The sequence below is a fragment of the Chlorocebus sabaeus genome, chromosome 1 (genome assembly GCF_047675955.1).
Source record: "Chlorocebus sabaeus isolate Y175 chromosome 1, mChlSab1.0.hap1, whole genome shotgun sequence".
Classification (NCBI taxonomy): Eukaryota; Metazoa; Chordata; class Mammalia; order Primates; family Cercopithecidae; genus Chlorocebus; species Chlorocebus sabaeus.
In genome coordinates, this window is record NC_132904.1 from 2,099,888 (window position 1) to 2,113,621 (window position 13,734).

A 13,734-nucleotide genomic window follows, 5' to 3' on the forward strand; every position below is an offset into this window, starting at 1 on the left:
CCCCGTCCTTATCCCAAGCCCGATCCAGGCCAGCTCCACGGGCTGGGTGTGCAGAGCACTCAGATGGCCTGTGAATCCCCACAGCCACTTACTTGCCCTGCGACCTCAGAGAATGACCTGGCCTCCATCTGTTTTATTTTATTTTTTATCTCCAACTCATATTTGAAGTTCAGGGGTACCAGTGCAGGATGTGCGGGATCCTTGTCACAAGCATCCTTCTCACTACCCTGACTCACTCCAAAAGGGGGGTCAAGTGGATGAGCAGAAATGGCCCTTCCTGAATGCCTGTCCTTGTCCCACCACAAGGATGAGGATGCCTGCTCAGAGGGCACAGGGAGAAGCCAATGGTATAGGGTGCACCGCAGCAAGGACTAAGGGACAAGGATTGGGGGCCCCCACCTGCCCAGCGTGCCCTGCTGACCACAGCTCATTAACGGCAGGACAAAGCCTGCCCACGGGGCCCTCAGTGGCCACCCTGGATGCAAACACGGGTAATGGTCAGGCCCAGCCTGTCCCATCCTGCGCACAAACTCAGGGCAGACCAGAGAGCTTACGTCCACCAAGACCAGACACAAGAAAGCCCCAAGAATACCTTAATGGCGGCCAAACCCTGGAGCTGCCCCGGGCCCATCGATGGGAGCATGACCGATGAATCCTGCTATGGGCACCGTGGCCGTCCGTGTGACCACATCAAAAAATGGACGACTCACAGATACAGAGACGGGGGTCCATGCTGTGCGGTGACGTTCACCTGCAGCTCAGGGACAAACCCTACCTATGGCGACAGATGTCAGGAGGGGCAAAGGGTGAGGGAGGGAGGGGATGTCAGCTGGAGCGGGTCTCGGGGTGCCTGCTGCTGCTGCAGGAAACATTCTGCGTGGGGGTTCGGGTGGAGGTTCTGGGAGTGTCACCCGTGCACACTTGTCAGCATGCACTCCAGATTCCTGCATTTGAGGTGCCTGTGCCCCAGTGGAAAGATGACGGATGGAGCTGTTCAACCAACGCCCTGGACCGGATTCTTCAGGGTGCCTTGGAAGGCCCAGGAGGAAAGGGGACTCCAGGCTGGGCACCGGTGGTCCACAGGCTTCCAGAGGAGCCCAACTTGGCCCTTATGTCGTGGTCACTGGGAGCTAATGAGGTTGCACCCTCATGGGGGCATGTGCCCACCCAGACAGTCCCCTCCGTAGGGAGCCTTGGAGCCTCTGCCGTAGGACATGAGCCTGGGGGCCTCTGTGACAGGGCGTCCTGGCCCAGTGCTCCCAAGGCCAAGTATGAAGTCTCGTTCCCCCAGCCAGCCCTCGCCTCCAGGCTGCATGACCTCTGCTGAGCCCTCTCAATCCCACCTCTTCTTTTTGGCCATGAAGGCAGTCAGGAAATGTAGCCTGTGCTTCAGAGAGGCAGGCAGGGCTGGGGTCACCCCCGCCCCAGGCAGTGGGATGGGAGATGTGCCGGGGTCAGGTCCCTTGCTGCAAGCCTGCAACCCGTGCCTGTGTTTGCCACAGCTGGTCCCGGCCAGTCCTTCCTTCACCCTGCAGGACCCTCCCATCTGCAGGTCCCAGCTCTGTGTGGGCCTGGCCAGCCCTGGGGCCATGGCCAAGACATAAGTCCCTAAAGGACTGCCCCTTCTGAGAGCAGAGAATCCTGCTGCCCCCAGAAGACCCAGGTGTTCAGTCTGAGCCCTGACCCTAAAACCCATGGTCCTCTCCTCTGAAATCCCTCTGCCAGCCTCCAACAGCCACCTGCTGCTCTCCTGGTGCTTCTCACACCTCCAGGGAGTGGGGGTTGGGGAGCCCAGCAGAAATTGGAGCAGAGAGGACATGGAGGGCTGAGGGGTGAGGAGGCAGACTGAACCTATCCTCTCTGCCCATGCGTCTTCCCCCAGGATGCTGCCTGAGGTCTGGGGGGAGGGGTATCTCGGAAGGCTTCCTGGAGGAAGACGAGTGCCTCTCTCTCATGAGGGAGGGGCTCCAGGGAGGTCAGTGTAAACTGGTGTTGGCACAAAGGCAGCCCTGGCCGAGGGGGTGAAGGCAGTGTGAAGCGGGACTCCCTTCCCCCAAAGATGCAGAGGGATGTCGGGAGACCTGGCAGGTGGCCCTGGGCAGCTCGGTCGACCCCACCTTACCCTACCAGGCCGCAGGAAGCCCCTGCCCCCATCTGGAGCCTCTGTAGGTTTTCCTAGCTCAGCCCTAAAGGCTCAGCCCGACTAGACACAGGCCAACTAGAGAGGTCTGTCAGGGCTGAGGGGGTGGCTGCCAGGGGAAGAGCATCCCAGCCTGCAGACCCTGCTCCCCCAGGCAGAGCTGCCCGTGCGTCCCGTGCGTGTGGAGAAGAGCTTTCCCTGCTTGGGAATCCTGCTCTGCCCCCCACCAGCCCGTGGCTTTGGAAGCTCATCCAGCAGCCCTGGAGTCTGTTTCCATGCCTGTAAAATGGGCACAGCACTCACTCCAGGATGAACAGAAGCGGGGCCAGGAAAGCAGCCCCTGGCCCGGTGCCACAGCAGGGGCTGTGACGGGGACGGTTCCACAGTCGCTGGAGGTCGACAGGGACCGAAGCACACACGAGTGCCAGATGGGCCCCACGATGGGATTCCGGCTGGGGTGATGCAGGGAGCCACCTATACAGAGGACAATTGACTGCAGAAGTGCCAGGCTCATGCCCTCCACGGATGGAGAGGCCGTCACCTCTGGGGGATGCCCCAGGGCTGCATACCTGTGCATACCTGTGCAGTGGTGCTGGAGTGGCAGTGGACGACTGCCCCACACTAATGCACATGCACGTCAGTGCACACGCACACCCACACCCACACCCACACCAGAGAAAGCCGCAGGCCCTGAGGGGCTGTCCCATGCCAGCCTGCCAGCTGCCACAGCCCTCCCACAAAGCCCGGCTCTGGCCCAGGACACAGGGAGCCCAGACCCATCCAGCTTTCCCCTCAACGCCCTGGGTCCTCCCACAAATTCGTCCTGCCTCAAGCCTCAGTCTCCACTTCCAACAAATGGGTCTCAAGCTGTCTGCTCTGTCCACCCTGCATGGCGGTATGAGCAGCACAGAGCCAGCCTGGTGGGGGCTGGGGACTCTGGAAGGGGTGCTCAGGGAGGAGCCAGGCTCTGGGGCCCATAAGGCCTTGCAAGGTGGTCCAGGCGGGACTGGGGACAAGTGTTGAGTGAGCACCAAATGCTCAGAGCTCCTGAAACCTGGCGTGCCTGTGAGAGCTGTTGAGGCCCCTTTTCAAGGCCCTGCCTGCCAGCCCACAAAAGACATTCAAATGAGAGACAAATATTTGGGGCCCCAAGGTTGAGCCCAGCCCAGTCTCTCAGGCCCAGCCCAAGCTGCTCCCAGGCTCTTATTTGGGTATTAATTGCATTTCGTTTAGAGATTTGCATGCTTATCATGCGGGTGGTGGCCAGCCGCGGGGGCCCGGCCAGCCTGGACAGAATCCCAAGGCTCGTAGGCAAATGCCAGGAGGAGGGGGTGGGCAGAGGAACCAGGAGCCTCCCAAATGGCATCAGGAGAGCAAGCCTGGGCTGGGCTGTAGGCCATCAGCGTGGGCCCTGGCCCACGACCTGGCATCCACGTGGACCTGGGCAGGACAACAGGACAAGCAGAGAGAAGAAAGTGGATCCCAAAAACAGGGCGCCCAGGCCGACTTTTCCCTAACTCCAGCTCCCAGCTCCCCGCCGGGGACTGCAGCCCCTCCATGGTCAATCAGAGCAGTCCTGGGGTCCCTGTCACATGACATATGCCGCCCCCCCACTCCCCAAGGCAGCCCTGCAGCCTGTGGGCGGGCCCGTGTGCTCACCGAGGCGCTGGGAACCTTGGCGGGCAGCCTCTCGGAAGATTTTCTCAGGGACCCTCTGGTCCACCCTTTTGGCATCCCAGGGTGTCCTGGTCCCAGGAGATGCCTCATCCCAGGCCACATGGAGCCCTAGGCCTTTCCATCATCTGCCCTGTCTACTCCACCCTCTGCAAGACAGGTCCAGAGGGGCAGCGCTTGACCTGAGAAGAGGCTGTGACTGTGGAGAGGTTGGGAGTGGGGCCCTGAGGGCTGGAGTTTTAGGAAGCCCTCTTGTTCCTGCCCTTTACGGTTGAATTTTATGCCCTCCAGACTCACATGTGGCTATTTTGGGAGCCAGAGCTATTAAAGAGGTAGTTAACTTAAACTGAGGTCATCGGGGGGACCCTAATCCCATATGACCGATGTCCTTACTAAGAGGAGGTGAAGACACAGACACACACAGAGGGATGGCCACGTGAAGACATGGGGAGAAGGCGGCATCTACAAGCCAAGGAGAGAGGCCTTCGGAGCAGGGGGCTGCAGAATGGTGAGAGACTAATTTCTGCTGTGTAGGCCCCTGAGTCTGTGGTGCTTTTGCACCCAGCACAGGCCAACCCATCACGGCCTCTCCTGCTGTTAGGACTCCAAGTCCATCCTCAGGAACATTAATTAACTCTAGGAACTTTTTATCCTGATGGCGTCACCTCTTAGGCAGAACCGGGACCCGGATACAGGCCTGGTTGGGAACCCCCAACCCTTCCTGTCCTTCTCACAGGACAGCGAGTCTGGGGCTGAAGGCTGTGACTCTGCCCCTGCCTGGATCACAACAGGCAGGACAGCTGAGCAGGCACCTATCTGTCTCTCCCTCTGCTGATCTGTGGCCTTGGACAGGAGCTGCTCTGGGGGAGCTGACAGGTGACCCCCCACCAAGAGGCCCCTCCCTGCCTCTGGCCTGGGAATCCACCTCCGTGGGAGCCCCTGGGAATGGCCTGTTTCAATAGGTAAGTGGGAGCAAGGTCTTATTCTCAGCGGGGGACGTCGCCGGGGGCAAGGCCAGTCGGTGGGTGGGGAGGTTTCTGTGGCACTGGGGCCTCCTGTTGATTGATTCACCCAATTAATCACAGCCAGCAGCTGGGGAGGGGATAGGAAGGGGGTGAAAGGAACAGGAGCCCACAGCCGGGAGGCCCTGGGAGGTTGGCAGAGGCCTGCACCTGCCTGCAGCCAGCCCTCGAGCCCACTCCTCATCCCTCCTTTCGGAGGGGCCAGAGCAAGGGGTGCTAAGGGCTCAGTTCTCAACCCCTCCCCAGCTCTCAGGCAGCCCCTCCCACGATCCCCAGGCCTCTGCCCCACTTGCACCTCCCCAGGCCCCAGGGCACAGGATGCTTTCCCCAATTTTTGGGAGGCTGGGATGTCAGGAGGCCTGGGCTGACTGCTGGCTTCTGTCTCACTGGCTTGCAGACAAGACCCTCCATTTCAGTGGAAAAGCAGCAAGAATGGTGCCCCCCTTCAGGCAGACCCAAGGGAGGCATCGGTGTGAGGGGCTTCAAGCTCTGTAGTGTGGGTTTAAAGCTTGCACCTCTGGATACCTGTGGGTCTCAGGCAGACCACTGAGCCTCCCCTGCATCTGGAAGTCGGGGTGAGACCCCTCAGAGGGGGCAGGGAGGAGGAGTGGCCCCTCTTGCTGGGCAGCCCCCACCCTCCACCTGCTGCCCTGCTGTCCCAGCCTTCAGGGTCCTCCCCAGCTTCTGTGGACTCCCACATGGACCTGGGCCACCCCTGAGACCCCTGAAGAGCTCAAGGCCAGTTCAGAGCCCACAGGCTCAGGACGGCATTGGGCAGGCCTCTGGGCCCACCTGGCCCCACTTCCCATTTTTATGGGAACAAAGACTGAAGGTGTGGCCCCAAAGGAACCACCTCTCCTCCACTGCCCTCACTGCTGGGAAAAGGGTCAGCAGAGCGTGGGTCTCCCCTGTAAGCTCTCCGGACTGCGCATGCTACAGCTGAGGACATGGCGTTGAAGGGCAGGCCCCCTCCAACCCCGTCCACCTTGCCCTGTCTAGCTCTGTCCAAGGCTCTCTCCAGCTGGCTAATCACTTCTGGGCACAGCTGTGCTGCTGAGGTCTCGGGAACGACTGAAGGTCTTTGAAGGCCACTTTGGGAGGAGCAAAGGTGCATGGACACCAGGGACCCTGCTCACAGCGAGTGTCCCTGCCCCACCCCTTTCCGCATTGAGTGGGACACGTTTGCTTTCATTTGGGGGATCGCCATCTGACTATTCCGCTTGTCTTGGGGTGGGGCGGAGATTAGGTGATGTGGAGGGGCTTCTCTACATGGCACCCCTGCCCCAGCTCTGAGGGAGAGCACCAGAGCAGGTTTCACCAGCGTAGGACACGCAAGCCCCGCCATGAAAAGGGCCCCAACCTTGGTTTAATGCTCTGCTACTGCCATCTTAAAGTTCCTTTTCCACTTTTTATTTTGCTTTATTTTTTTTATTAGAGATGGGGTCTCCCAGTGTTGCCCAGGCTGGTCTTGAACTCCTGGGCTCAAGCAATCCTCCAGCCTCAGCTGGAGGATTCAAGCTTTGTACTGTGGGTTTAAACACTGGGATGACAGGTGTGAGCCACCTCGCTTGGCCTTTGGAATTCTGACTACTTTTATCTTCTAACTTGTTTTGCAGGTGCAGGCCAATGGCATACAGCAACACTAACATAAGCAAAGGAAAGCGTGCACAAGGTGCCAAATGTACGTCCACTTTCACTTGTTCCCCCACTCGAGTAGTGCATCCACGATGCCCACAGACACCAGGCCACACAGAAAAGGTGCCAGGAACCCACGGCAGTGCAAGGCAGCATGTCACACCTATGCAAAAGCAAGCCGGGAGCGCTGATGGCCACCGAGCAGCCACGTTTTCCATTTAAATCCAAACTTGCTAAGGACGCATAAGGAAGTCAGTGGTGTTCTAACGAACGTGCAGGACACGTGCAGGGAACCTGTCATGTCCTTTCTTACTTATGCGACTTCTCTGTGTTCGCCGAGCTCTCTTGCTGATGGATCTACCCACCATGCCTTTTGTCTTTGAACTTGTCCCTTCCTTCCTTCCTCAGTCATCAGCGAGCAGGAGGTGGAGGGTGCTGGTGGAACCAGCCTGCATCAAGGAGTGAAATCAAGACAACTGATTCCACTTTTGTGCAATTTCCACTGTTCTAGTGGCAATGAAATACAGACGCCTGTGCCAGGACAGAACACACATTTTGTCATTCCAGCGATTCCGTATAGAAGTTAAATGCTCTTATGCTTGCATTTAAAACTGGCATCACATAATATAAAGATGAATGACTAAATTCATGCTAGCCATTTAAATTCCTAATCTTTCTTACTCAGAATGGCATTAAATAGTGAGTATAAAATAAGAAGTATAAAATAGTAAGTCAAGAGGTTGACCATAGAAGAAAGAAAAAAAGCTTTATATTTTAGCATCTTTAACATCACATCACAATCGCCTTCTCCCTGGAATCAGTTTCTAACTTCCAGGTGGGGACTAGGCCTGGACCATGAGCTTCTGGCAGAGCCCTGCGGCCCCCACAGCAGAGCCCAGGACAGGCTGGCACCTGGGCCAGGTGAGGCTCTGTCCAGGCTCACTGATCTCAAATGCTGAACTGCTAAGGATGTCGTGTTCCCAAAGGAGCCACCAGGCTCAGCCTCACTTCCTGGAAGGTGTGAAAATTGCAAGGATGTGGAAGTGAAAGAGTCCAGGGTTTAAATCTTAATTCTCATCATTTCCAAGCAGTATGGTGTCCAAGGGAGAGAAAACAACCATGGATTCTTAGTTTCTGTTTCTGGTTGAGCCAGCAAGGTCCATTCCTCATCCCTCTTTTCTGCTTATCATTAGAGACAGAAACTAAAACCATGGCTTTAGGCTGCTGAGAGCCTAAAACAAAACGACAGCAAAAGAAGGTGAGTTGGACAAGCTTGTCTATGACGTCAGACACTTCATCTCTCGTGGGTACTGGGTGAGTGGCCGTGTGGGGTGGGGTCTTCATAATGCAGCAGTCAGCAGCCCAGTGTGCCCAGGAGACTCGCCTGTGGTCCTGGTTATCAACCACGGCTTTCCACTCTCGAAAATGTCCCCGCTGGGACAGCAAGCTGCATGGTTGCTACAAGTCCTGTCTCCTGGTGAGATGCAGTCCAGCAGCACTACATCCTCTGAGCAGCATGTGCCAAGTGGGATGAACTGGAAAAGGACTGCATTCGGGGAAATGCCTGTGTGAAAGGAAATGCACAGGAAGGAGCTGGCAACCGGGGTGGGGGGGAAGCCACTAGACCATGATGCGCTCTGCCCCAGCGAAGGCGAGGGGATAGCCTGGACCTAGATTGCTGTGAGGTCTATGGAAGATTCCACAAGCTTGCTGGGTAGTTCTCGAGGCAAACTCAGAAAGGGAGTCCCTTGTTTCCCTGGAACGGATCTGTCTTGGTATCTCTGTCACACTCTTTAGGTGGGCCTGGTGTCAACCCCATTTGCAGGTGACCCCCAACTTGATCAAAGGTCCGCTTCTGGCACCCCATACCCTGTCCTACAGGCAATACAGGGACAGGTTCCCAATAGCAACAGCCAGAATGGTGCCATCAATACCATGCACACCAGGGCTCAGCGGAACAAACATCTCCGCTTCTTCAATGCAGACACTGGGGGAAAATTGCTTACAAGATGCTTAAGAGACCTAGTAAGCAAACTTGATGTGTGGACCTGTGGTGCATCCCGATTCTATAAAGCCAACTGTACAAAACCACGAGACCCCGTGAGGACTGTGCCCTTGGCTGGGTCCCTGATGATATGAAAGAACGGTGGTTCATTTGAAGGGGTGATGTTTTTGGAGTTTCCTTTAGAGGCACACGTGAAACATTACGGGTGAAAGGATTCAAAGTCTGGGATTTGCTTCAAAGTAATGCAGGGATGGGGTGGGGGATGGATGGGGCAGGGCGGGCCTTGAAACTGGTGCTGGAGGCTTCCCAGGGCCCACCTGGGGTCCAGTGCGTCCTCCACCAGCCAGACTGTACAATGGTTGGATCCTGTGTCCACCACTAGGACCCAGGCTCCACGAGCACGGGCTTGTGTGGCACACGGATGCATCCTAAGTCCTGGCACAGAGACTGCTCAACAAAGGCCTCGGTGCTTTTGCGTATGTTTGAAATTTTCCATAATAAAATGGAAAATGGGAAAACGGGAAAACAAAAATGGCAGCACTACTTACCCTTTGCAGAGTCTTGTCCACTTCGTGCCAGTGGGTGGCAGTCCTGTCCTCTGCCTTGGCCTTCCACGGTTTCCCACCTACCCACTTCGCCTGCCCAACAGCCCCCTGCGGTTCTGGCAGCTGTGGACCTTTCCTTGAGGTCAAGGTGTGGAGCCCTGGGCAGAGCTCAGGTCCTGTGACTCAGGGACACCACCGACCCAGGTGTGGATTCTGGGAGAATGCTGTCGGAGGGCCCTCCATGGGTGGCCATGGCAATGTACCCCTCCTGTCCCTTGGCCAAGGCCAGTTCCCTGAGCCCTGCGGCCACAAGCCACAGCTGGTCTACTGACCCCAGCTGAGCCTGCTCCTCATCAGACCAGGTGACCCCTGACCCCCGCTACAGACTCGGCTTTGACCTTGGCTGCTGGCTGAGGAGCCCCCACCCGGACTGAGGCTGCAGCTGGTGAAAGAGGAGCCCTGAGCTCCTCTGGTAACAGGGGACCTGGCCAGCCTGACGTTTGAGACCCATGCAGCCCGGCAGCCTGTGTGGCCATGGTTATTCGGGAGCCACCCACTCTGGGACAAGACCAGCTGCTCCCACCTCGCAGGGCTCCCATGGCTCTGTCCCAACCACTCCTTTCTGAAGGAAGGGGTGCCTCTGCGCCCTAGGGCAACCAGGGGAGCCCCACAACCCCTCCCCCACCAGGGCACTAAAAGGGAGCTTTGGGCACAGGGAGACTTCAAAGCCTCCTAGGCCCTGAGTCAAAGGTAGAGCCGCGTGATATCCCGGTGCCAGCTCTCTGACTGCGGGGAGCCTGGCGCAGAGCTTCCAAGCCTTCCCTGTTCCTTTCAAGAGCCGCTCTCAGGATTCAGGTGAGCAGAGGCCTGCGGGGCCTCCCCAGTGTGGGCAAAACCCAAGCCAGCGAGAGGACAGCCTCCAGACACCTCTCACTGACTCCTCCCAGAGGCCCCTGAGGTGGGTCTGGTCAGTCCCATTTGCAAGTTAAGCCACTTGCCCTGGGCTGCCCAGCTGCCACAGCAGTGGAGATCTGAGCGTGGTGGCCTGCACGGGAGCCCATGCCCTCAGCCCCACAGCAGGAGCTCTCTGGTCAGACCACCTCAGCCTAGCCCCATACCCAGCACTTACCCAGCCCTCGGGATGGGTCAGCAGCCTCCAGCCTGCCGCTTCCAAGCCAGCAAGTAGCCCTGCCTGGACAATCCACCAGCCCACCACCTCCTGGAGGACGCCCCCAGCCTCACAAGGTGTCCCGATGGCTCTGCTATCAACGGCCTGGCTGGACTCCAGATCTCACCCAGACCCACCCTACAAAGGAGGCAGCAGGGTTCAGGGATTAGTGACCACAGAAGTCTGGCCGTCACCTGGGAAGTGTAGGTGACAGAAGCCACTGGTAAACAGAACTGATTTATTTATAAAGTTCACGCTCCTTTAAAGAGGTGTGCCCCACACAGGCTTCTCCCTGGCTGTCACGGGAGCCTCACGCCAGGGACCCCGCCTCTCAGGGACCACTCGTGTCCAGATCTTGGCCTACATGGAAAACTCCAGATAGTGGGGGCGGGGGTCCAAGTCATCTTTATTGTGCCCCAAGTCAAGGGCTCTTTGTACAAAAATAGGTCTCAGTTTGCCAGCAGTGTCCCTCCAGCAGCTCAAGTTAATGTGTAGAAAATAGATTCTCTGTGCCCTTAGAAAATCCTCTCCCCTCCGGAAAAATCTGCAAGTGTTGGTGCCCCCCGCCCCACTGCAGTCAAGAAGTGTGGGGAGGGGCGGCATCGGAGGAAGCCGCCAGCCCTCACAGGGCCAGCTCGAGGCCCGTTTCCACCGGGCATTGGTCAGGCTGGGCCGGACGGTCGAGGCGGGGTCGACGGTGGTGGCGCGGGGGCGGGGTCCCCGGCTCGCTGGGGGCGGAGCGCGGACCGGTCCACCTGGCGGGCTCCCCAGCGATGAGCGCGCCGGCCGCTCGCTCGGCTTCCGGGGCTGAGGCTGCAGGGGGAAGGTGGGGACCGAACGCGCGTCAACGCGGGCGCTGGCCCGGGGCAGACACCGCCCGGGCCGGCCCTGCCCCCACCTCCCCCAAGCGAAGTCGGCAGTTTCGTTTGCTCGGTTGGTTTTGGAGTCTTGAGTCCGTGGGTGCCGCGACTCGGTCTGAGACAGGGCGGGGGCGGGGCGGGCGCTCGGAACCGCGGTGAGTCAGGGCTCCGCGCCCGCCGACTCATTTCTGCCGCCCCGGCCCGGGAGCGCGATTTGCAATGCAAAGTCACCCCGCCTCCAGCACCCCAATCTGCCCCAGGATCCGCCAGCACTCGAGACCTCAACGGCCCGACGGCCGCTCCCCTCCCCTCGTCTACCCCTCCCTCGTCGGCGGCTGAGCCGCGAGGGGAAGTTTTGCAATCCCGGACAAACAAATGCCGGTCTTGCACAGGCTTGAAAAAGTTTGGGGGAAATGAAGAGTGAGCGAAATCGAAGCCATAGCTCGGGCCTGGCGCTCGGCTCCGCCGGCTCCTGGGGGCGCGACCCGCCGGGCCTGCCCCCCACACCCCACCCCGTCCCTCCACCCCGGCCCCCGACCCTCCCTCCTCACTGCTGCCCGGCTGTTACCTCATAGGTCGAGGGCGCTCAGTAGCCCCCTAACCAGCTGGAGAAGTCGAGCAGCTCGCGCTCCGCGGGACTCAGCGCGCCCTCGCAGCCGCTGTCGTCCGACGAGTAGGCGGAACGCGGGGAGCCGGGTTCCGAGCTGCCCCCGCGGCCCGGGGACGAAGAAGCGCGGGAGGACGAGGCCGCGACCGCGGTGGTCCCAGGCTGCCCGCGGGGCGCAGACGGCCGCACAGCCGGCGGCCGCAGCCCTCCCGCCAGCGCGTTGCGCACGGCGTCGTGCTCGGCCAGCAGGCGCTGCAGCGCGCGGATGTACTCCACGGCCGAGCGCAGCGTCTCCACTTTGCTCAGCTTCTTGCTGGCGCCGCCGTGCGGCACGTGCTGCCGCAGCGCCTGGAAGCCCAAGTTCACCAGCTTCACGCGGTTGCGCTCGCGCTCATTGCGCCGCGCTACGGCCGCTGCGCTGCCCCCGGTCTCTGCGGTGGCCGGTCGCCGCCGCCGGCTGCAGCGCAACAGTTCCGGGGACGTGGGTCTCCGCCGGGCAGCGCAGCTGACAGGGACGCGAGGCGCAGGGGGCGCGGACCTGGGCAGTGCGCCGCCGTCCATTGCGCCTGCATCCACCCGCCCGCTCGGGGTCCCGGCGCGCCGCAGGAAGGTGCAGGCAGAAGAGCCCGAGGCGAAAGGGAAAACGGTGGCGCCCCAAGGGGGCTTCTGGCACGGCGCCGCCAGGAGACTCCCCAGGGCACGTGTCCTAGGTCGTCTGGAGCCCGGGGACAGGAGGCCTAGTGGTGGCGGGCCGTACGCGCCAGGGAGCGTGGGACGCTCGTGTCCCGCGCGTGCGGCCGGACTCTCCCCGGTCTCCGCAGGCGCGGCGCAGGCGGCTCGTTTTTAAATGTATAGATAACCCTCCTCCGCGCCGCCGCCACCTCCTTTCTCACGCCCTCCTTCCTTGCCTCGCCCTCCCGCCACGCTTCGCCCTCCCCCTAGCGCGATCACATTCTGTAAAGCCCAAAGCCTGCGCGTGTCCCCCTAGCCCATCCCCCGGGCTCAGTCCACAGATCCCCAGTGCGCCCAACTGGCGAAACCTGCGGGTTCCCGGTGCGCCCCCTGCTCCCGGCAGGTGCTCAGTGCGCCCCCAAAGCAAGGTGAGGAGGTCCTGAGTTGAGCCTTCCCGTACCCCCACCCTAATCCCGCGCGCAGCCCCGCAAGTCCCAAGAGCTGCCAGACCTCCGCACGCGCAGCGCGCGCTGTGGGAGGGAAGGCGTGGCCCTGGCGACAACACGGCTGTCTGGGAGGCGCGCTAGACCCCCCGGGGCAGCACGCGCGGAGCAGTCCACACCCGCGCCCCGCCCTCCTGGGGCCGAGGAGGCGGGGGCCAGGGTCTCAGCCAATCGTGGGCCACCCGTTTGGCCAATAGCGCAGGGCGCGGCCCACGCCCGGCCCCATTGAGGAAGCGCGTACGCGCGGCGCGTGGCTCGCGGGGAGCATCGCTAACAAAGCTCGGTGCATGCTGGGCCCCGCCCTACTCCTCGCCCCCGCGACTGGGCTGGGCGAGCTGTCCCGAGGCGCACCTATGTCCCGAGCGCGCCCCTACCTGTGCGTTAATCTACTGGGAATGGGGGTGGACTGCGCCTTACCTGGGGCGGGGCGGGGCTTAAGGAGCGGTCGCGACTGACGCCGGGTAGGAGGTTCAGGTTCCCGGGTCTCTTTCCCCAACCCGCCCCACATTCCCCGTTCCTCCACGCGCACCCTGCCTGTGGTTTCCGTGCGCCCCGGGCCTGAGGGCTCTGGAGGGCCTGAAGGTTTGCACCCGACAGCCTTGTGCCAGGACGGTGGTCGGGTCCACGCCCTCCCCCAGCGTGGCTCCCTACATTTGCAGTATCCCCCACTTCCACCCCGTTCTGCCCTCCTGTTCTCCGTCGCGCTTCCCGTCGGTGCCTCTGGGATCTCACAGCCCTAGCTCCTCTTTCTGTGACCCAGGCTGTTTTTCTGCACCCACCTCTCCCCTGAGGGCACTGAGATTGGGCCATTAGCGGAAAGGTCTCTGGAAGCAGCACCCTTCCAGGGGAGGTGGGACGTCGAGAGCTTCTCCCTAAGAGATGCGGGGAAATGGTGGAGTATGA

At 60.5% G+C, this 13,734-nt stretch overlaps 1 protein-coding gene and 1 pseudogene across 1 annotated transcript; both read right to left on the bottom strand.

Moving 5' to 3' along the window:
* Positions 1-10,401: 10,401 nt before the first annotated feature.
* Positions 10,402-12,251, bottom strand: ASCL2 (achaete-scute family bHLH transcription factor 2). The gene is made up of 2 exons (XM_008005140.3): positions 11,618-12,251; positions 10,402-11,002 (listed from the first exon to the last, which is right to left on the bottom strand). Exon 1 carries the CDS (start codon positions 12,215-12,217, stop codon positions 11,636-11,638), a length of 582 nt encoding a protein of 193 aa, XP_008003331.1. The 5' UTR covers positions 12,218-12,251; the 3' UTR covers positions 10,402-11,002; positions 11,618-11,635.
* A 142-nt stretch (positions 12,252-12,393) lies between these two features.
* Positions 12,394-13,484, bottom strand: LOC119624246 (uncharacterized; annotated as a pseudogene).
* Between the last annotated feature and the right edge of the window lie 250 nt (positions 13,485-13,734).

Excerpts from the sequence above, each read along its gene's own strand:
- ASCL2 (XM_008005140.3), bottom strand. The coding sequence starts at position 12,217 with ATGGACGGCGGCGCACTGCCCAGGTCCGCGCCCCCTGCGCCTCGCGTC.